At 51.6% G+C, this 22,697-nt stretch overlaps 1 protein-coding gene across 8 annotated transcripts in view; it reads right to left on the reverse strand.

Moving 5' to 3' along the window:
• Positions 1 to 22,697, reverse strand: part of Rbpms (RNA binding protein, mRNA processing factor) — a 163,851-nt gene that overhangs the window by 14,850 nt on the left and 126,304 nt on the right. For 2 of the 8 annotated variants that reach the window (XR_008221423.1, XR_008221422.1), the window contains exons 6-8: positions 14,440 to 14,579; positions 4,954 to 5,093; positions 2,858 to 2,927 (exon numbers count right to left, since the gene is read on the reverse strand). Coding sequence is in view for 5 of the 8 variants with exons in the window: in XM_052751999.1 (XP_052607959.1) it covers positions 11,776 to 11,907; positions 14,440 to 14,579 (272 nt within the window). In the remaining 3 variants the exon portion in view is untranslated. Of the gene's footprint in view, positions 1 to 2,496; positions 2,498 to 2,857; positions 2,928 to 4,953; positions 5,094 to 11,673; positions 11,908 to 14,439; positions 14,580 to 22,697 lie in introns of those variants that run through there. The other 6 variants (XM_052752002.1, XM_052752001.1, XR_008221424.1 and 3 more) reach the window with 4 other exon arrangements.

Below are 22,697 nucleotides of genomic sequence, written 5' to 3' on the forward strand. Positions count from 1 at the left end.
ACCCTTCTCTGCAGCCTGAGCCCAGGGCATCGCAGCAGCTGTTCTGTGTACACTCTGTCAACGAGGCTCGTGGACAACGTAGGACACATCAGCTAGAACCGACAGGTACACCAAGAGAAAGGGCTAGGTTGGTTTATATTTCAAGTTTAGTCATCTATTTTACGTCAGCACTGAGAAGCAGAGTGGGTAAACTAGAGATCCCTAAGGAGGCTAGGCACAGCACTGCACCCTTGTAATCCCAAACACTTGGGAGCCAGAAGCAAGATCACAAGTCCAGACCAGCCCGCTACGTAAGACCTTGTTTCAGAAAACCAAACTCACGCCCACCACCTGTTCCGGAGTAGGCCAAGGACCATCGAGGATCTGAAGGCCCAGCACACAACACTCTAACACCAGAAGGGATGGTATGAGGCCAAGCACCCCTACTGCCCTCACTGTCTGTTCCAGTACCATTTTCTGTGGTATGAAGTTGGCCACCTGGCCAGCATTGGCCTTTCTGACTCGTGTTTTGGTTTCCTGACTGTCCCTCTTAGCTCCTCAGCTAAGAGGGACAGATCTGTTTTCTATTCCCCCAAATTGCGTAGCTTGGATTATTAGCTGACTTGGAAAGGGCCTGATCCAAGACTCTGGAAGGCGCTGGAATGGTGGCTGCACATGCCTAGCTCCATGCCACAGTAATGGGCACTGCTACCCACATTCCTTCTGGACTATCTCAACATGACACACACCCTGAGACCTTCTCACACCTCAGGCAAGCTCTGGCCTGTGGCCCATATTCAGCTCAGAAGAGATGGATTGTGTTCAAGAGATGTCACATTCTTTGGTTCAGATCTTTCTGTGTGCTGATGGCAGCAGTTCCAAACCTGCTTTGGTAGCTGCGGCCACCACTGGGCCTCTGACTGACAGCTACCGTAATGGGTCTGTGAAGAATAATGATTTCGGGGGGAAAATGTGAGCATGCTCGTACAAAGTGTAGGGTCTTTTAAACCGGAACACATATAATCGCTTAAAGCCTATATAAACAGTAAACAAAATGAAACAACAAAAAGAGAAGCTTTGTGCCATCGACATTCGCCAACTTGCCCACCAACTGAAACAAGTGTCCCTCGAGTACCTACCACTGCTGGCAGAACCAGATGGCTCTCTGCCACTCTGATTCCATGACATGCAATCCTGCTGGCTGGTAGCCCCGCCTCGCCCCAGGCCGGGAGCACACTGGGAAACACTGACCTCCCATCACTATGAGGTCTCAGCAAGTGCAGTCAACACTCAGCATGAATACCGAAAGTGACCCATCACCACCTAAACCTTAGGGCCAAAGAGGCTGCTGCCTGTGGCAACTTTCCTTTCTCCTCCGGAAGACAAGGCTAGCCCCATCACCCATCATTCTTACTTCCTCCTTCCGCGAGCGCTCACAAACATGTCGAGGTAAGCTGCCACAGACTTGTTCACAACACACGGGAGCTCTGCAGAGTCTCCCATGACCTAAGGAAGTCCTGAGCCTCTGCCTCAACAGTGGGAGAAGTATCCATTTATGTGTACTCTCAGAGTAGAGGGGCTTGAAGATCCTGCCACCGTCAGCATCAGGACCGGGGCCAAACATGTTGTCAGGGCTGCCTTAGCGTCTCAGGACCCAAGCCTGCTCCTCCACCACCCATTCGCTTCCCTCCCTGGTTCATAAATGGCTGAGGGATCTAACGGAGACCGTGACTGGGGAACCGTAACACTGTTCGTTTCAGCCACACGCCCCAGTTCCCACCACGTTACAGTTCAGAACTGCGGTGCCCTGTGCTTAATCAGAAATTTAGTCAAGACACCAAATTACAGAAGGCATTTGTGTTTCTGCAGACACTGCATTTACAAGAAATAATTGATACCATTGTTGTCCAAAGCAACGTTAGGCCTAACCTGGCACAAAGATACCAGTTTAGGGCGTGGTTTATAACCACACTTAGGTTGGCTAACACTACAACTCAATGGGATTTCTGTAGACTTTCTGTCTCATATCGCTTGTTTGGGTGTTTGGCTTACATATTAGTTTCCGATTTTTATGGGTTTTTTTTTATGTGTGTGTATTTCTTGTGCCTTTTCTTTATTTTTTTAAAATTCTGGCTGGGTGTTTGTTCATTTGTTTGCCTGTTTTCTATTGGGCTGGTGGGGAGGTAGGAGGAGTTGAGGAAGGAAAACTGTGATCAGAATCTGTTGTACAAAAAATTATTTCTAGGAGCTGGAGAGAGAGCTGGGGTGGGGGTGTGTGTAAGAGCACTTGTTACTCTTGTACAGGAGTTGGGTTTGGTTCCCAGAACCCACATGGTGACTCAACCACCTCTAACTCCAGTTCTAGGGGTGTCAGATGCCCTCTTCTGAGCTCTTGGGGTACTGCGTGCATGTGGTTCACATACACACATGCAGGCAAAAAACTCATACATGTAAAGAACAAATCTAAAAAATAAAAAGATTTTAAAATCTTAAGGCAAGTCTTGGTAACAACAGCACACTGCCTTCTATAAAAAAAAAAAATCTGTTTGAGTGGGCAACATGTCCTCCATATTGGGAAGGGTTTTTGTATAATGCTGAGAGCAGGTGAACGACAACCAAGTGATGATTTTTCTGATGCCTGGTCTGTAGACATGAGCACTGGTGATAACTTATGGGATGGATAGGCAGGAATCTGATCCCCAAGTGAGAGCCAAGCACCTGGGCCTGTTCGTCATCTTCCCACTCCAGGTGAAAATGCCCCGGGGAGGTGCCCAGGTTTCTCCTGGATGGAGGAAGCTGCTGATCACACACACCCGCCACGTGTGGGCTAGGTGCCCTGAACAGCCCCGGGAGAAGCCCCGGGAAGCCCCGTACTCACACAGCCTTCAGCAGAACTGCCGGGACTTCCAACCCTGAGAAGTAGCCTCGGAGGGAGGGAGCCAGCGCATCTGGAAAGACAGGAAGAGCAGTGAACCAGGGGTCCCACCTCGTTCTGGGCGGGTCTTCAGCCCTCCTCACTGCTCCCAGATGGCCAGGGTAGGATTTCCTGCCCAGGACCGAGAAACACCACAGCAGCAGCATCCTGAGAGACTTTGTGCCCTGTGAACGTACCAGCCAAGCATACAGTGCTGCACCTGCTCCAGCTGGCACGGGGTCCCGCCAACTGCCCTTCCTTTTCAGAGCTAAGGAGCATCAGAGGCCCAGGATGAGCCTGTGGATCCTCCCCTCCAACCTCCCTTAGAAATACCCAGGCCGGGCAGAGCTGCCTAATGGTTTCCTAAGCAATATGCAAGGGAGGGCACTTCACGACTCCTTCCGAGGCTGGCCTGGCGGGAACTCAACTTTCTCAAGAGCCTGTTCTCTCAGGGAAAGGGTTGGCTCCTGGCATGGTGGGGTTTCTGGAAGACCAGGCTGTGCTCACAGTGCTCCAGAGGTGCCTGGAGCCGGTGGCAAACAGCTAAACACAGGGCAACAGCAGCCTCTCGACAACCTAACAACCAGGCTGAGGGATGCCTTCTCCACCTGGCATATGCCCCGGGTCCTGTGCCAAGCAACGTGTGAACAAGCTTTGCACTCTTAAACACCCATCCACCGACAATGCCAGTTTTGTCTGTAGTCTGTTGGGCAGAGGGAATGCCTGTTGACCGCCGTCTCCATCCCTCATCCCCCTCCCTTTTTTTGGGGGACTGGGTCTCACATAGCCCAGGCTAACTTCTAACTCACCATGAAACCAAGGTTAGCCTTGAGGGGCTGGAGAGAGAGACCAGTGGTTAAGAGCACTGGCTGCTTTTCCAGAGGTCCTGAGTTCAATTCCCGGCACCCACATGGTGACTCACAACCGTCTATAATAGGATTAGATGCCCTCTTCTGGCATGAGGTATACATGCAGGGCACTCACACATAAAATATAAATAAATTAAATTAAAAAAACTAGCCTTGAACCCCCGATCCTCCAGCTTCTACTTCCAGAGAACAGGCTTACTCTACCTCTCCTCTGTCAGGTAAGAGGGATGGCCTCCCACCGAGCTCTGCCTGCCAAGTGCTGGGATTAAAGGTGTGTGTCACCACCGCCCAGCTGAGGGGACGCTTGGGAAGTGGGGGCAGGACCTCCACACATGGCTCCTCAAGTATGTAGATGTGGCAGGAGCCAGTTTGGCTGAGGCAGAGGTACCGTGGGGCCAGAGGGAAATTACAGACAACCCTAGGAAGACCCCAGGGTCTCAGGGATTCAGGCAAACCTGCCCCTTCTCTTTCACAAGTGTGGGAAGCAACCTGTCCCAGAATCCAGCTCAGAATGCAGAACCAGGCGCTGCTGGACCCTGCCCACCTGACTCTAAGGGCCGAGAAGCCAAGGGGCTGGACTCTAGAGAGAAGCTAGTTCTTAGACCTTTGCCCCAGTCCCCAAGCAGTCCTCAGGGGTTTCCTGCCAACTCAAGGACCCTCCCCCCATAGTAATCATGTCTCCTGGTTGTCAGTGTAGCACGGGAGGGCCACACAAGGGGTCTCCACCTACTAGGTCAACTTGGGGTAGAGACCTCTCTCTGACTTGGGACATATGTGGCTCCAAGCAAACCCCCAGGATGAACCGTAAGCTTCTGGCACTTCAGAGTCTACCTCAGGGCATCCCTGGGGCCATCTTGAATATGAGGTGTCCTCTGGGGACCATGTCAGAAGTCATTTCCAGAAAGCAGAGAGCAGCTGGCCAGAGGCTCAAAGACTGTGAGGGTAAAGCCATGTTGCCCAAGAGTCCCCAGACCCCCCAATAGTCTTTGAAGACAGGCCAGCATCTTTCCCACAACTCATGGCAGGAGGGGCTGAGGGACCAGAACCTTGTCCTGGAGGACAGACTAAACAGCCACACTTGAGTGTCTGTAGGACAAAAGGAGCTTTAAAAAAAGAAAATAAAAAATCAAGAGGAGAAAATGCGGAAAATTGGGGCTTGGAGGGCTAGAGACAGAAGAGACCAGTACCTACCCATGGCTCATGGCTCGTTCATTCATCTGAGTCCATTTGCTCACTAAAGAGAGCAGAGTTGGCGCTGCCTTCCCGCGTCAGCTGGGGAAGGTCAGCCTAGGGGCCAGGGCCCTTAGGCAGGGGGCGCGGGGACCCGAGACCTAAAATGGTCCGTGTGCACTGGGTCAGTGTGGAGCGGCAGTGGCAGTTGTGAGGCCTGGGTGTGAGGAGGGGATGTAGGGCCCCGAGGCCACCATGGGATGGTGTTCACTGTGGGGACACAGGAATGAATGGGCTGGCGGGGGGGGGGGGGGGGGACGGGGACGGTGAGCCGCAGGGTAGATGGCATGGGTCTGGGCCAGGTGAAGGTGACTGTGAAAGAGACCTCCTCGCTGTCTGCCACTGTAGCGCGCGTGCGCACGCACACACACACACACACGTCCTCCATCACACAGCAGCCAATTGAGAAATGGACTCCCAAGCTCATCCCTCTGTGTGGTTCACGGCTGGGACTCCACAGTGTGCTTTCCAAGAGGTGGTAGCTCTTGCTGCTTTCCAGATACCCGAGGCAACCCACCTTCCAGCAGGGGGCAGTGCCTGGCAGGCCAAACTGAGCAGCCTCCTGTCCCTACACCCACAGAGGGGCAGAGTCCGAGGGAGGGGCATGGCCAGGAATGTGGGCAGCTGGCCCAGGAGAACAGGCTGTTTTGTGCTAATCACTACCGTTTGGAGGATGGCAAGGAGAAGGATCACCTTTACCCCCGTTTGGGCAGTCTGCTCTGCTGTAGCTTTTGGCCCCGGGGTCACTCCTGTCCAAACCCTGAGGCTGCTTCTGACTCCTCATTAACACCTGACTGCGGGGGACCACAGGCTTCCCTAGACTTCCTCAGAGTCAGCTTTTTAAGAATACCTTAAGTCCACGTGTAACCACGGAAGAGCTGGCCTCAAGGGTCATCCTGGTCACTTCTACACTGCAGAAGCATGTACACACACACACACACACACACACACACACACACACACACACACACTTCACAAGCTTGTATACTATTCCGGGGGTTTAAGGTCCCCATGAGAACTTCTAATACAATATTTAACTAACAATATCTAATACAATATTTAACTAACTAACACAGAGTTAGTCTGTGCCAGAGGTAAGTGTCAAGCATATCACAGACTGAGAAATCTAGAAACCTGAAATTTCTCCAAGTAGCCAAGTTGTTAAGGGGGTAGTTCATTGTCCTGGGGCCACACTGCATGGATTCCGCCACCCTCCATCAGGAATGCTGCTTTAAAACACTCCTCATAGAAAGGCAATATTGTCTCGTCAGGTACTAATATCCCAAGTGGTGACAGGCTAGATGTGAGTGGCAGACACCTGGGAAGTAAATAATTTGGAGAAAAAATATGCCAGAGAAAGTAGCAGATACCCACAAGACACAGAACGGAAGCCCGACACTTCAACACCACGCAGGATTTGTTCCCAATGATGGTGCCCAGGGCAGAAAGGCCTGCCTGTCTCCAGGGTGGCACCCCCTGCAGGCCGAGCACCCCAGGGCGGGGCAGGGACGCCTACCACTTGCTCTGACTCTCCCCTCTCTAGGGACTGAGCCCCACTGTCACCGTCCTCTTCAGATTCCTGAGGAAGGCTTCCAGGACACAGGGACCACTATAGTTAGTGGACAGCCTTTGGTGGCTTTCTCTGCGGACCACAGGGGCAAGTCCAGTCTCTGGGCCCCCAGGCTCACCTCAGCCCGAATCATTTTAAACATCGGACCCCATGTATTTGTTTGTGAATTTATTTAGGTGTGTGAGTGTGGGGAAGGAGGGCAGCCTGGCCAAGCTGGTTTTTCTTTCCACCAAGTGGTGGGAGCCAGGGATTGAACTCAGGTCATCAGGCTTGGTGGCAAGTGCTGCCGCGCCATCTCACTTGCCTTTCAAAGTGCCCTCTGGGCTGCTGGCATGCACATGCTCACGTGTGAGGCCCTGCTCTTGACTTAGACTTCCCGAAGCATGCCTGGAACAGTCTAGAAAGGCCGGCAGCACAGTAAGCTTGAGAGCTGTTAACACTCTCCGACCCTGGGCGGAGTCAATGCGGAACAGTGCATGAAAGGTTCTGCTGTGATACGGGACTCACCCCTGGGCTCCCCAAGGTCCCCTGGCCAAGAGTCTTTTGACTCTGTACCAGCTATTAATACCCAGGGAGCTGAGAAATGCCAGGGTGGGCCCCTGCCAGTGGTGATGAGGTGGGTCTAGGGGGCCAAGGTGCATCCAATGTGGCACCCAAACTTCTAGCTCTTAATGAAACTAATCTAACATTTGAAGATGACCACACCAGTGACATCCTGGTCTAGTCGCTGTGGAACAAACCCAAAAGCAAACCTATCCATTTTGAGCCTAACAGTTAAGAGAGTACTTCAAAAAAGGATTTTCAGGACTGGTAAAGGGCTCAGTGGCTAAAGGCGCTTGCTGCCTAGACTGTTCACCGGAGTTCCATTCCTGGCACCTAAGAATTGTGTGACTTGTCTACAGGGAAGTCTATCATCTTACTCATCCCAGCAGCTGGGCAAGGACCAAGTAAGAACATCTCGGCTATAGCCAAGAGGTAGCTTATACAAATAATCCTAGCACTCGAGATGCTGAGGCAGGAGGATTGCTGCAAGTTTGAGGCCAGCCTCGATTGCCTGTCCAACACTATCTCAAAACATCAAAAAGTCCCAGCTGGAAAAGACTGGTTCTTCAAAGGCTCCTAGGCAGGATGACAAGTGTGTCAGTCACTGGGATCTGAGCCTCAAAACCAAGGTCCTAGGATCATGAACACATCCTCAAAGACCAATCGTGCCGGGGACCAAGCCCTTGGGGCTAACTCTCCATCCCGGGCCTCAGCTCTCCCTGGCTGTCCAGAGAGTAAGTTAGGCTCCTGTTTCCAGACAGGCGTGTGAAATGTGCTCCGATGTCTCCAAGTTCACCGAGACACTGCTCTGGTTGAGGGCATCCGAGCGTGTAACACCCTGCGTCAGATTTGGTCCACAGTGGCTGCTCGCCATCTGTATTTAATCTTGTCAGCCTGTTAATTTTTAACTATGTTTGCTAGCGAGGGCCATTAGAGGTCCCTGGGAGCTAAGCTCAGTGAAGTGGGCAGAGCTCATGTACAATGTATGAAGCTTAAAGTTGGGGTGTCCTACTTTCTCCCCCTGTCACTGGGTTCTGGCTATCCCCCACCGGCAGCACTAACTCTGAATAAAACATGATCCCATTTGGAGTCAATTTTCCTTTTGCCCCCGTCACAACTGGTTTTCTTCAAAGAGAAAAGTTCACTTTCTCCTTTGTCCTGAAGCTGGTGTTAGATAATTACTAAGTTTCCTTCCGGCTCTGTTTCCAAAACTCCAAAGTCACACAGTGAATGGTACCGGGAAGCCTGTGTCTGGGGAAGCGCGGCATCCACGGTGGACCGCCAGCCTGGCCCCACCTGGAACCCCTCTACCCATTCCACAAGCTCCAGGAGACCTGGTTCCCTCCTGCTGCTGCTGTCTCTGTACCCCCCAAACCAAGTCCAGCACAGGTTTCTCTCTCCAGGCGCTACTCCGATGTTCTGCGCTCTACACCTTATTTCCCCTGCTCACTGGAGCACGTGGGAGCTCTGGCAACACCAGGCCACAAAGGGAAGGTGTGGAAAGGCTCTTTAGTAAGACCTGTATGCCACACATTTTTGTATTCTTTCTCTTAAATTAACCTCGTGAGACAGGTGTTCATTCTTCTGTTTACACAGAAGGAAACGGAAGGTCAGTAGGATGACAGAAACTTGCCTAAAATCTCAAATTTAACAGGGCAAGTAGCAACTGTCATTAAAAAAAAAAAGCCTGTTTGTGGGGCTGGCAAAATGTTTTAGCAAATAAAGCACTTGCCCTGTAAGCCTGAAAACCCGAGGTCAAACCCTGGATCTCACACAAAGGTGGAAAGAGAGAACCGATTCCACAGAGTTGCCTCTGACTTCCAAGTGCGCACCCCTGTACATACGCCCAAACACACACTTCACAGACACACAAAAATAATGAGTAATTAAAAAAAAATCCTGTTATGAGCTTCAAGTGGAGGCAGACCTGTAATTCAGGAGGCTTTTCACAACAGAAGGACCATAGATTTGAGGCCAGCCTGGGCCAGAGTAAGGCCCTGTCTCAAAAGCCAAACAAGATGACTGGTGTCTTCTGGGAGACTCCTGTCTTCACTAGTGATCTTCCCGCCTCTCAGTCCTGAATGCTGGGCTCACAGGCCAGAGCGACCACGCCCCGTTTATAATGTTGCTGGAGATCGAACCCATGGCCTCCTGCACGCGAGGCAAGTACTAAAGGATCTACAGCCCCATCTATCCCTAGGTCCTAATTAGGTGGTAGGATCGCCCCACTGTGATCCTAGTCTTTGGTAATAATCCAAAGGAGGTGAGCTCAACAAAAGAATCTAGAGGTAGGGCTCATCGAGACTCAGGCCTGGGCTTCATCAGAGAGCTCAGGAAAAGCCTGCAGATGACCCAGAGTTTCATTTCACACGGGGGGAAATGAGGACATGTTTAGAAAACCAAAAGTCACAGGCATCAAGAGAACACAGCGCTGCTGTGCCCGGTGAAGGAGACCCTGTGAGCTCTCCTTTTGATACCAGTGACCAAGAAGCTGATTGCTAGGGCGGTCTTTTTTTGGACTCAAGAGACCCGGAACCAGTGATGAAGTCACAAGGAGAGAGGGTGTCTTAGCCAGGAGCAGGATCCCTGGGCTCTGATCACAGCTCTCAAGTCTAGCCTTCCAAGGTGCCAGACAGGACCATGGAGCCAGGAGCCAGGAGCCAGAAGGAGCAGGTATGAGAAGGCCCCAGAGCCCATGGAACACCTGACATGTGGTACCTCATCTCTCCCTGTCCGTCATCCTTCCAGCCTCCGGCTTTGGCGGATCGGGGCTTTGCAGACAGCTCTTTTTCTACCATCATGCCAGAGGAGAGGTTTTAACTGCTCCTCCTTGTGGGCAGCCTGGGCTGAGTCCTAGGTCCCCTTCCTTCCTGCACAAAGCCCAAACATTCCTTAAAAAGGCCCCTGGAGGGGCAAAATTTGAGGGCTGGGGGAAAAGCTTTTGAAACAATTCAGCGGTGAAATGCTTGTCTAGAATGCTCTATCCTTAGTCCTAAAACAAAACAAAAAACAAAAACAACCACCAAAAAACAAGCCTAAGGAAAAATAAAAAAACACACAAAGTAATCCAAACTGTGCTCATGTACTAAGTTGCTACGATGTAACAGATGTTACTAACGCTTTATAACTAAGAATTCTTAGCCCATGTTCCTGAAGCTATTGCGGCTGCACACCTGTCAACTAAGGCAGACCGATTGAGAACGAGTCCCCTCATCAGCCTCAGACCTCCACAGGCATGTACAGCCACATACATGCACAGCACGCACATAAAAATAAAGACAAGAAAAAACGAGTGACACCTCACTGAGTAAATGCCCAGCTATGGCGACAATGGGTACAGACTTGCTGTGCCCATACTGCCTCTGGGTGCATCTGTCCCTGTGAGGTCTACTGGGTTTGCCTGTGGCTCTCTTCCCGTGGACTAGTTCTGAATGTTTCCAGCCTGTCACCGGGATGTCTCCAGGGGCACACCCCAAGAAGTCTGTTATCATTTACAAAGTGGGGGTCCCTGTTTGCAGGAGAGGCTTTCCTGCGGCAGCAGCAGCGAGCTGTAAAGCATGGGGGCACAGGGTAGAGTCCCCGGAAGTAGCGGCACTCGGGACCTTCTCAGCCCTGTTTCCCTGACGACTCTGGGGCTGCCTCTAGTGGGGATGGGGGCTCCACTTCTGCCCTGTGGTGAGACCAACAGCTTTCATTCTCTGCCACAGCCAGAGGAAGCCAGATTCAAAGGGCACGGATGTGCAAAGGGGGTGACAGGTGGGTCCGCACGCTGCCTTCACCTCCACAAAGTGGAAGGTGAAACGTACCTCTTCTATCCAGTGACTCACACCATGTATTTAGTACATTCCAGACATCGGTGACCTTGAGGGTAAACCAGATGACCACGTAAAAAAAACGCTAACGCTAGAAACTGGACATTGGCTACACACACAGTCATGCCTCCTTCTGTAAAAATATTAAGGTGCTACACTGTGCTGTCTTGCTACTTTATCCAATTTGGAGCAGGGGGGCAGTTAAGAGAGAATCTCACTCGAGTCCAGGCTGGCTAGGACTCTGCCTCCCAAGTGCGGGGCATTATAGGTGCGTGCCACCATTGGATCAAAAACAGTGGGATGTGGTGGCACGTAAGTACCTTTAAACCAGAGCTGAGGACTTGCAGCTCAAGACTAGAACTGAACTAGCAATGAGATCCCACTCTATATTAATAATGTCCTGGCTCTTCCCTTCCCTGGGACCAGAGCAGGCACACAGGGAGCGTGTGTCCACTAGCTGGATGTCAGCCTTGTTGGTACTGATGCAAGGACGTCTGGGAGCCGATGACCTGTTGGCACGAGGATCTTCTAGCATGAAGCTTGGGGTGGTTCTGAAGCTCAAGAAGATGGAGGTGGTATCGATGAAGCCCTCCGCTGGGCGCAGTCTTCTAGAGCGCTCTTTTGGAGTCTGCTCCCGTGGAAAATACAACTTAGCTGCTACGGGCCGGGTTCTCACAAACCTCAGACAGAGATGAAATACTTTTGCTCCAAAATTGTAGGACCAAGAAAACAAAAAACTCTGTAGTCTACTTGAGATCATTTTTTTTTTTTTTGCTGATTAAAATTTTTATTGAAATCTCTCAAATATCATCAAGAAATAAGTTTTTTGCAAAAGGAGGGGGGGGTTCGCTAACAAATTCAACATGGGAGCTCCCTCTGCTGCTCTGCAGTAGGTTGGTATGTGACAAACACATTCCCAGAGACAAATCTAATTTGCTGCAGAAGTGGACAAAAGACAGGTGTGTTGGGCTTTGCCTCTGGAGGGAAACACTAGAAGAAAAAAAAAAAATCCATGTCTCAAAACAAAGCACAACATTGCAAAAAATAAAAAAAAAGCCAAGTTAGAAGACTCTCTGAAATGCTCAGTTTCCAAAACAAAACCCGAGTCACCTAGGAAGGGGCCCCACTCTGCTCCCCTCCAGTGAGGATTCTTGGAAGCCATCTTGGCCTCCAAGTCTCTCCTGACAGATTTCTCATCTACTTGGAGAAGAAAGTTCCAAAGAGTCACTGGAGTGTGGCCTCTCCAAAATGTCATCAAGAGTGAAAGTCTGCGGTGAGCCAGCACCTTGCTGTGTTAGTCAGCCAAGGGCAGCAGGTGACAGCCCTGCTCAAGACCGAACCACTGTGATCTGGGGCAACTCTCCATCTCCTTAGGCCTGTTTTCCTCATCTGTGAAACGGGTTGGCCGGACCAGCTGTCTGCAAAGCTTCTACCAGTACACTTCAACATGGACGAATAAATTTAGTAAGGATGTTCATTCAAATGACTCCAAAGAAGTGAGACTCAGGTCACAGAGATCACACCAGCAGATCAGAGTTCCACCCAATCTGGGGCTGAGGTAGGACGGCTGCAGGCTGGGCAAGTCTCAAGAGAAGGGGGCCATGTGGGCGATGCATGCCAGTGAGGCGCATGGCCACGATCCCTCTCATCCCGTACTCTCTCCCCATCCTTCCTCACAGTGGTGTGGGCTTTCTAAACCTCCTAAGAGACCCTTGGTAGAACCTTTGCCCTCCACAGTCCTCAAATCACTCCAGATGTGAAGTCACATCATGACCAAAGCCAGTCTTCCTGGTCCTTTCCGGACACTGCCAAGTCTTGATCCTCCAGGCAGCAGTGAATGGCTCTGTTGCCAACTACCTGAAGCCACATGAGCCATAAGGTGAGGGGGGGGGGACCCACATCTCCACAGGGGTGTGGGGCGCACCAAGGGGGTTCCTGGTTGGTCCACGGCACATAATGACTCAGCTAGGGACAGCCACAACTCAGCCGCTCCCGCCTGCGACCTGTCGGTCATGAGGGTTACTGATCACTGATGCAGAGACACCGGGCAGAGGATCGGAAGGCAAAGGGCACGTCTAGTCCTTGACTTTGTTCGTATCCTGTACCCAGGGCAGCTCACTAACACCGTCTGCACTTCTCCTCACCTCCCACAAGCTTCCTACCACCCCATCCCCACAGGGGACAATGTCTGTTCCTGGGGCACAAGACACCAAGGGCTTCTCTCCAGACTCTGCCTGCCTGGAGCCGGGATGCCCCAGGAGACAAGCTCAGGAGGCCAGTTGCCAACGCAGCCAAAAAGGACCGGAGAAGCAGACTCAGCCCGCAGTGCTCCTCACACGGTGGGTTGGGAACACTCTTGAGGGCTGCTCACGGGTGTCTTAATCAGGACTGTTCTTTGTAACGTGAAGGTGTTTCATCCAGTCTTGGAAACACATACCAGGCAAAATACCCCCCCCCCCCCCCCCGCCCCCGCCCCTGACCAGCCCAACAACTTAAAAAGATTCATTGTATTTGTTTAGTGTGCATGTCTGCTTGCGCACGCGTGTGGAGGGCAGAGGACAACTAGCAGGAGTCGGTTCTCTCCACCTTGTGGGTCCTGGGGACTGAACCCAAGCCGTCAGGCTTGGCGGCCAGAGCCTTTGACCGATGAGCCATCTTGCCGGCCTGGAGCCCGGCGATTTTCGAGAGGCCAGGTCGAGCGGCTTATGTAGTAAGGCAAACAGAAGCTCTATTGTACTTGTTAACGGCCAGCACCTGTCCACAGGCCGATTCAATAGTCGTTCCTTCCAAGGGTGAAGCTCAGCCCTCATTATTATCCTCACGTGAGGCAGATCTCGGGGAACCATGGCCTCCGGGGGAGAGGAAGCCTCTCCCCCTATTTGGGGAGAAGCAAGGAGTTTGTTTATCAAACCCAGGCTGTTCTTAGCTAAGCAAGGAAACTACACTACAGAGATCTACCCTTGACATGTACCTTTCCTCACACGGCAATAAGCGACCTTTTGTCTCCCCTGCAACGTGCCTAAGGATCAGGCTTCCTCTCGGAAGCCTCCTTTCGGTCCCTCACCTCCCCGTGGACAAGAGAGCAGAAGTCTCTTTATACACGCACACCAAACACACATTAAACTCTGTGCTGAGTGCATGCCTCCCTCCCATACCAGGAGCACACGCACGCACACACATACATACACACACACACACACACACACACTCTAATGCCCCTGTGATGCCCTCTTGCTAGCTGGGAGCCAAGGAGGGAAGCCTGGCCCGGTCTTGGCGTGTGAGATGAGGGTGAGATCATTAAGGAAGAGAGAGGTGTCCTCTGGAGGAGACATCAGGCAGTGGGTGGGATCATGGCTGTCAGACGTTCCCCCCCGGCCGTGAGTCCCGGAGGGAGCTCATTCACTTCCTGAAGGTGGATCTGTTAGCTGGATAGGTGTTAGTCACGTGGTGTGCTCGGGGGAACCGGGTTGGCGGGGACCGGTGGTGGAGTGAGTGAGGTGGTGGCCGATGGGGATCAATTACCTGGGCATGCAGTGAGGCGGGATAGGTGAAAGCAGCGGCAGCAGGAGGAGGAAGAGCAGGCGCTAACTCCGCTGGGTACAGAGGGTACGGGGCCCACACTTCAGGGCTACTGGGGTAAAGTGCAGGCACTGTGAGCTCATCTGCAAGAAAAGAATAGGGGAGAGTTAGTGCGTCCCAAACAGCGCCTGTCACGTCAGAAAACAAAACCACCGGCAACCCCGAGCCCAGATCGACTGGCGGTGGCGGCGGCGGCCAAGTGACTCTCCTCCTAGTCACAAGCTGTGGGCTTTGCTTCCCCAAACCCTAAGCAACGGAAACCCCAAGTCCGGAACAAAGGCGGCCAGCACGTGCTGCCCGCCCGCCCAGCGAGGCTGCAGGCCTGGACTCCGAACACTGTGATGTCTCTCCAACTGTAGCCGGGACCCAAGAACAGTGGGAATTTCCTGCTAACAGAGAGTGTGGTCCCCTGAGGGATGGAAGGGGGGGGGGGGGGAGAGCGAGAGAGAGAGCGAGCAGGAGACATCTCATGAGAACCTTCTGTGTGCCTTTCAGGGAACAACGGGTTACTGGCAGGACCCCCGCAGGCCAGAACTCCAAGACGTGTGTGCCTATCAGTACTGCTACGGACAAATAAACCACGATAAAGCATTTCCCATTCTGTGCTCAGGAGTGCAGGGCCAAACACTGGGACCACAGGACACTCAGGACACGCCAAACTCCGACAAGAAGGATCTCAAATGTCCCCATTAAAGTTAGGCTCGAGAGAGATGGGGTAGGAAGGTTTGTAGCCGCTGTTTGTTCGGACTGCCTGGTCTCAAAGTTCCTTGGCTAGCTCAGACTCTATTTGGGTCAAGCTGCAGTCGCCAGATGGAAGGTCACTTGCCCAGCTGCCTGGTGCATCAGGAAGCGATCTGTTAAAAGTGGAGGCCGGCGCACCAATGAGCTCGGCACAATTACTGCTCAGTGCACTCTGTGGAGCAGCAGTCTCAATATTTGCTTTTCTCACCTGTCAACATCTGAAACCAAGTATCCTGAGGATGCTTCCCAAGACAGCTGAGGGAGGCAGGAGAGGGTGACTGTAAAAAGCCATTAGTAAGTACCATACTGGACGATCCAGAAATCTAGGGGGCACGTAACCCGAGGTCAAGAGTCCCCTCCCTCCTTACCATTTCCGGGCAACCTGCCACCACCCTCCACCCTCCCCAGCCCGAGAAGTGCTGGATCTGGCCAGGACTGCCAATCAGGGAAGGACATGGAGGACAGCAAACCGCTGGGCTGGGTGTGTCGTGGCTACGGCTCTATGGAGCAACCAGGAAACGGAGGGAGGGCCTGCGAGGGCGTCACATGAGACATGCATGGGGAGGAGGCAAGCGTCTACATGGCAGAGCTTCTCCTACGACGGCGGGGAGGCTGGATCACTCGCGTTCAGAGGTAGTGCCCGCTCACCTCCAGACATATATATATACAGGATCCCAACGCTGGCTAAATGTACCACAGCTGACCTTCCTCCTTCCCTCCCTGTGTCCCATCTACGGGGAGGACCCTGGTGACTGAGACAGGCTGAGTATCAAGCGGCAGAGACCAACACTGATGATCGCTAAGTGTGCAACTGACTGTTCCTTTTAGTTAGGGAAACAACAGCACCAACTAGTGTCTTTAAACATGGCCGAGCCCACGCATCTACTTCAGGTCCTGGGTGTGTGTGGTGCAGCCCGAGGCTCAGGGAATCCCTCAGAGGGCTGAGAGAAAGCCCCGCAGACCCTGCATTTCCGGCCATGCAGGGACCACATGTTTCCACCAGAGCCGTTCTTGTGGGAGCCTGGCTGGTGGAAACTCACTGCTGCCAAAACAGGGACCTTACATTTTAAACAAACAAGCACTCACAAATGGCAAGCTATTCTTGTTGTCGTCGCTGGTATTTTAGCTACCAGGCTATTTTAGGACATTCTGTGTCTTTTGTAAAAGTCAAGAGAGTCTCATGCCCTAGCGCACTTCATAGCTAGCTCCTGCTTATCTGGCCCGGCTGTGACAGCAGGAACCTTAGAGCTGACGGACCAACCGGTATCAACTGGTGGAAGCCACCAGCACAGGGGCACGCTTGAGTGAGGCTCGTCTGTGGTCCCTGATCACACTGGGACAGGATGATGAACTCCAGAGGCCCGGGGGAGGAGCCTCACCCGAGCAGAGTGCTTCCTTCTGACAACCCGAAAAAATGTAAAGATCCACCTGCAGGATATTGTCACTGGCTACTGTGTAAATGTGAGGTGTTTAGTAGCTCTACAAACACTTCAAAGAGAGGGAGAAATCCCACCTCGTCCCATTCTTTAAGTAATTTTGTTTTGTTTTGTTTTTCGAGACAGGTTGTAAGTGATTTTTAAGAGGTGAAATGATTCTCTTGTAGCCTGTTTTTTGGTGCAGCCATAAAGTAGTTGGATGCTGAACTGTGAGACTGTCTTGGCATTGTAACATTTCTCAAGTCGGTTGGTTTATCACACCACCAAGACAGAGCAAAATGCAGGGGAGGGAGAGAACACTGAAGGCGTGCATGGTGGACTCAGACTTCAGTCTTGATCTGACTGATGCGGGAGTTAAGATTGGCATGTGACTTCTAAGCACATCCATGTGGTCCTCAGGAACAATTCACCTGCGAACACATGGCCAAAGGCAGCCTGCCCAGCAGAATGGGATGTACCCGACGCCCGCTAAATGTGGGTGTTGAGCTGACCACATACAGTGTGGTTAGGGAGAACCTCAGGGAACACCTCAGCATTCCTCTCTACCCGCTTTCAAGGAGGGATTTATGGTTCCTTGAATGACGGGAGAGAGCGGGTACCTGGGTGACAACCTACGCCTGGAAGCCATCCTCACAGGGTCTCCTAAAACGCCCCCTTCCCGAAAGCTGTCTTTCTGCTGGCTAACAGGAGAAAATGACAGGGCTTCAGAGGGGGGCCTGTCCTGGGAACAGAAGTCACACCTCCCCTAACCATCACTTCTGCTCCAGCTAACACGGTGGTGAAGAGAACGGGAAGCCCAAGGCCCAGCGGATGGAACTCAGTTTGGAGGGAGTCAGATCCTCTTGAGTGCCCACACAGTAGGCAGAGGGAGGCACCGAGACCTTTCCATCTGGACTTAGTCCTACCCTCTTGAGAAGCTGGGCAAATCCCTTCACACCACACAACTCACCCTCCAGCCCTCCACCCTTCTCCTTTTGCACCTCTGGGTATTTGTTGGAGGGCAATGGACTGCTCAATGGGTCTTAAACAATCCCGAAACCTAAGACTATCTGACCCAAGAAGCTCCGATTCTGTTTTGAGGAACACAGTCTAGAGGCTTCCAACTCCTCTCCAAATGGGAAGTGCTGATGGAGGTTTGTGCGAGAGCCCTGGAGGATATCACCTTAAGTGAGGGCACGGGAGGCCAAGCTTCCGGTCCAAGGAGAAGCTTGAAAGGAACTAAGGCCAAAGAACTTCCGATCGGTATTTATTTGGCCTCCTAGAAGGTTCTATTTGGAAACACTGCACACTAATATGCTCAAAGCAAACCCATCCGTCTAGCAGCCCGCCCACCTCCATCCAGACTCTCTAGTCAGGGTACCCCTTCGACTGCCTGCCTGAGACGGGCACACTGGATGGTCGCCTTGCTTTTCCTGGGCCCTGATTCGATGTTACCACACACTCTGACTGCAGCCACCCACACTGTATTAGAGGCAGTCTCTTTAAACTCTCCAGCTTGCTACCCTGAAGCCAGCATGACTGAAACACATGATCTGGTCTCATCACACTCCCCTTTCAAAGTCCCTGTGAAGCCCCCTTGACTCCTAGGATGCACTTCCTGTTTTCCCGGTGGTGGTCATCTGGGCCGGGCCTCCCTCCCTTCCACTCTGGCCTCCAGAACCTTCCCAGGTCAGCTCTTGAATGGACGCCCCTTCTCCCAGTCTGGGCCCGAAACCTTGCCTGCTTTCCACTGCATTCCTATCCTACCCAAGGCAATCACGGGGCCTCCTGGGAGGTGAACTTACTCCAGCATCCCCAGCCTAGCACAGGACTAGCCAACACAACAGCCAAGCACTTGCAGTTAATAAATGAAGCCATATCCTCCATCCTGCCGCCAGAGTGGACATAAATCACAAGTCCTTTCTTCTCCGGTAGGAAAGAAACATGCAGAAGAAGCACTAAGACTTAAAAAGCTCCCAGTTAATTTACAGGACGCCAGGTCTCTTCTTTCGTCACACTCAAGAGTTCATCCACACCCCATCCACCCCATCCCAGGTCCTGCAAAAGCAATACACTATTACAGGCAGCAGAGGGAGCCCCTAAGTGCCGGCGCACTGAGGGTGGGGGGTGGGGTGGGGGTTCAGTTCTAGCTTTTAGAGCACCCAATCAATTACTACAATAAACTAAAAGGTCAGAAAATTAGAAACCAGAAGGCTGTTTTAGAAGATGAAATTTTACTCAGGAAAATCAGTGGCCATGACGAGGAAGACCCAAACATTGAGAAGCTTTTTGTTGTTCTTTTTTTTTTTTTTTTTTTTTTTTTTTTTCAAGACAGGGTTTCTCTGTGTAGCCCTGGCTGTCCTGAAACTCATTCTGTAGACCAGGCTGGCTTCAAACTCACAGAGATCTGCCTGCGTCTGTCTCCTAGGTGGTGGGATTGAAGGTATGCGCCACCACTGCCTGGCTGAGAGAAACATTTTTAATAGGAAATGGGGGGGGGGGGGGGGGAGAAGAAAGCAAGAAAAATAAATCCTACTAGCAATCACCCCTCACGGTACCTCACACACACCTCGGCAAGTAGCTTAGGCACTTCCAAAGTCCTTCTGCTGATGACCCTTCTTTTAAGGCCTGGTTTACCAGGACACATTCTTTCTGTATTAGTGAGGCAAAGCGGGCCCTGGGAGGAAGGGAACCTCTACTCCGAGAATCGGGAATTCCAACGCAGTTAGCAACATATACGTGAAGGATGATGCTTCTTTTTAATTTACTTCTTTCTGTTGTTTTGTTTTTTCAAAACAGGGTTTCTGTGTTTAGTCCTGGCTGTCCAGGCTGTCCTCAAACTCAGAACTCAGAGATCTGCCAGCCTCTGCCTTCTGTGGGCATCACCACCGCCTGGTTTACGGAGATATTTTCAAGTAAGCATGCTAAATATCAAGGAGCCATGCTTAAGGCCTGAGCATATATGATCTAAGTATGGCCTTACTTCTACTGAAAGTACTTTCTGGAAACCTTACAAACAAAACTAACTTTTTTTTTAATTGTAAAAATTACCTTATTTCTCAAGCAATCCTTGTGAGTTTATCAGCTGTAATCCTATCCAATCCACACCAGAGACTGACCGACAGTCTCGCTGAAAGTGGGGAGGGATGTGCATGCCTGTCTGTCTGTCTACAACGAGGTTGCTGGGACACAAATCACCACAGTAAATGTCTGGGTTGAGCAAAGTGAGCTAACTGAACGAAATAATGGCATGCAAGGAGAAGCCAGGGCTAGGCCCAGTTCTGGCTCTCGCAGACCTTGGCCATTCCTTCCGCTTCAGTTATTAATTTAGGACAACTCATAAAACCATTTTGCTTTCTATTCCAATGTAAATATACCAAACCTTCACGCTTAACCCATCCAAAAGATACGTTCACTGTCATGTGTCAACCAATTTCTTTTCCTACTACCATATGCACATGCGCGTGCGTGCGTGTACTGTACACACAAGCATGGAGCAGAGGGGGACGTCTGGTGTTCTCTTGTATCACTCTCTGCCTTATCCCTTTGTGTCAAGATCTCACTGAACATGGAGCCAGGATAGTGGCCAGCATTCCCCACAATCCTCCTGTCTCCACCCTGTGTGGTGCTGGGGCTATGGGCCCACCAGCTTCTTAAGTGAGAGCTGGGATCTGAACTCAGGAGGTCCTCATGCTCGTCAGGGAGCCATCTCTTCAGCCCCACAATGCACTCTTCTATCCATTTTACTCTAAAAATCTCCTCCAGAGGCTGGAGAGCTGGCTCAGTGGTAAAAGCACACTGGCTGCTCTTCCAGAGGTCCCAGGTTCAATTCCCAGCACCCACATGGCAGCTCACAACTGCCTGTAACTCCAGTTTCAGGGGATCCGACATTTACCCAGACATGCATGCAGGCAGAACATGAATACACATGAAATAAAAATAAATTATTTAAAAGTCTCCTCCACGTCTCATATCCAGTTGCTAACTCTCAGTAACAACAAAGACAAGCTAATGCCAGGAGCAGCAATAAGAATACTAGTTAATGCTGACTGGGTCCATTCTGTGTCCAGTGCTACTCATGGGGGCATCGGCATCAGCTCCTTTTCATTCTGGAGAAACGGAGGCAGAGTGCGTGTCTAGCCTAGTCACTCCAGCATGTGAGAAACGCAGACCCCTCACTCCTGGACCTCCTTGCCTCCTCATCTACGTCACTCACTGCCCTTCACTGACATTCACACTCCTGGTTTCTTTCCTACTTTGGCTGAGTGGGTCCTGCTCTGGCCATCTGCGACTTCCATCACCTCCCCAGGTGTTTCCTAACACAGCAGCAGTTTGAGCCTGAGTGAAGGCAAGTTGACCCACAGGGCCAGTTTGCTGAGCACGTGCCCAAGGCTGCCTGCTCTTTACTCAGGGCTCTTAGTGGCTGTCCTGATGGCCACGGCCACGTTCCCGTGTGGCCCAGCTGGTCCATGTGAAAAGGCCATTCAATGCAAAGAATCTGCTTCCTTTGTGAGAGGTGAGGGAACGCCGGGGCTCACACAGGAAGAAAACGGTCTCTCCAGGGACTCGGGTCACTAGTTTTCTTTTCCTGTTCCCTGCATGGGGACATTTTCTGCCCCTTCCATCCTGTGGCCTGCAGCTGTGGTGATGAGAGACAGTGCTCCCCGGCAAGTCTACTCCCAGGCCTGTGTGAACTGAACTTGGCTTTACGCCTCTGTCAGCCCACTAGACAGCTGTAATCAAGCCTGGATGTGGATGAGAAGCCATGTTTTCACGTCGCATGAACAACATGGAGACATTTGCTCAGCTCAACTTGACAAAAGCTGGGATCATCTGGGAAGAAGAGACTTCAAGGGAGAAAATGCCTCCATCAGACCGGCCTGTAGGTATATCTGTGAGGATTAATGATTGATGTGGAAAGGCCCAGCTCACTGTGGGATGCCACTGCTGGGCAGGTGGCCCTGAGTTGCTTAAGAAAGCATGCTGCTGTGTTAAGCTAGCAAGCAGAAGATCTCCGTGGCGCCTGCCACCACGTTCCTGCCCGGACTTCATTCCATTATGGACTGTGATGGCATTGAGTAAACCAAGTGAGCACCCTCTTTCCAAGCTGCCTTTGGCTGTGGGGTTTTATCACAGTCATAGAAAGCAAACGGAACACTGGCATATACCTGCTAATGTGTAAGTAATTCTGAGCAAATAAACAGACACGTGAAAAAGTTCCTAGTATACCTTCCACAAACCAAGAAATATATAACTACCTCTACAGACACCATGAAACACAACACCTAGCTTAGGAATTTTGTGTGACAAGGGGTCTTTCTCACCACTAGAAAGCAAGTAGCCCAAAGGCTAAAATAAAAGGAGGCCAATATTAAACAGCCATTGAGGTCCTACTTGAGTAAGAGTAAAAACCACTGTAAATAATTGAAAAGTTGCAATGCTTTCCGTATTCTCACAGGAATTTAAATGAACATGGCAATTAGGGTCCAGCAAGACGGCCGGGTCCATAAAAGAGTTCCTTGTGCAAGTCTGACGACCTGAATCTGAATCCCTAGGGCCCATGGGAGGGGCAAACGCGGCAGCAGGCACCTGCCACCCCAGTGCTCCTGTGCTGAGATGCAAGGAGACAGGAAGACTGTGCAAGAAGCTTGGGGGCCAGCCAGCCTGGAGCTGCAGGGAGAGACCCTGCCTCAAAAAACAAGGTGGAGGGTGGGCACCACTCAATCTCTCTCTCTCTCTCTCTCTCTCTCTCTCTCTCTCTCTCTCTCTCTCTCTCACACACACACACACGTTGCAATGAGAAGCACAAGGTTAGCTCACATCTATAATCTCAGCACTTGGAAGGCAGCAGCAGGATGATCAACCTGGGAGACCTAAGACCTCGTCTCAAATAACAACAGCAAAGCAAGCCAGTTTGTTCAAGGCAATGTCTTAGACATTTTGATAACCGAGATACTCTGCGCTCCTAACAATAACAGTCCGTACCCCACCCTTCCCAGGATATCCGCCTCCTTCCCCACCCTCCTGGATGCAGGACACTGAGAC

This window comes from Peromyscus californicus, unplaced genomic scaffold, assembly GCF_007827085.1.
Source record: "Peromyscus californicus insignis strain IS unplaced genomic scaffold, ASM782708v3 Scaffold_23__1_contigs__length_62951481, whole genome shotgun sequence".
Lineage (NCBI taxonomy): Eukaryota > Metazoa > Chordata > Mammalia > Rodentia > Cricetidae > Peromyscus > Peromyscus californicus.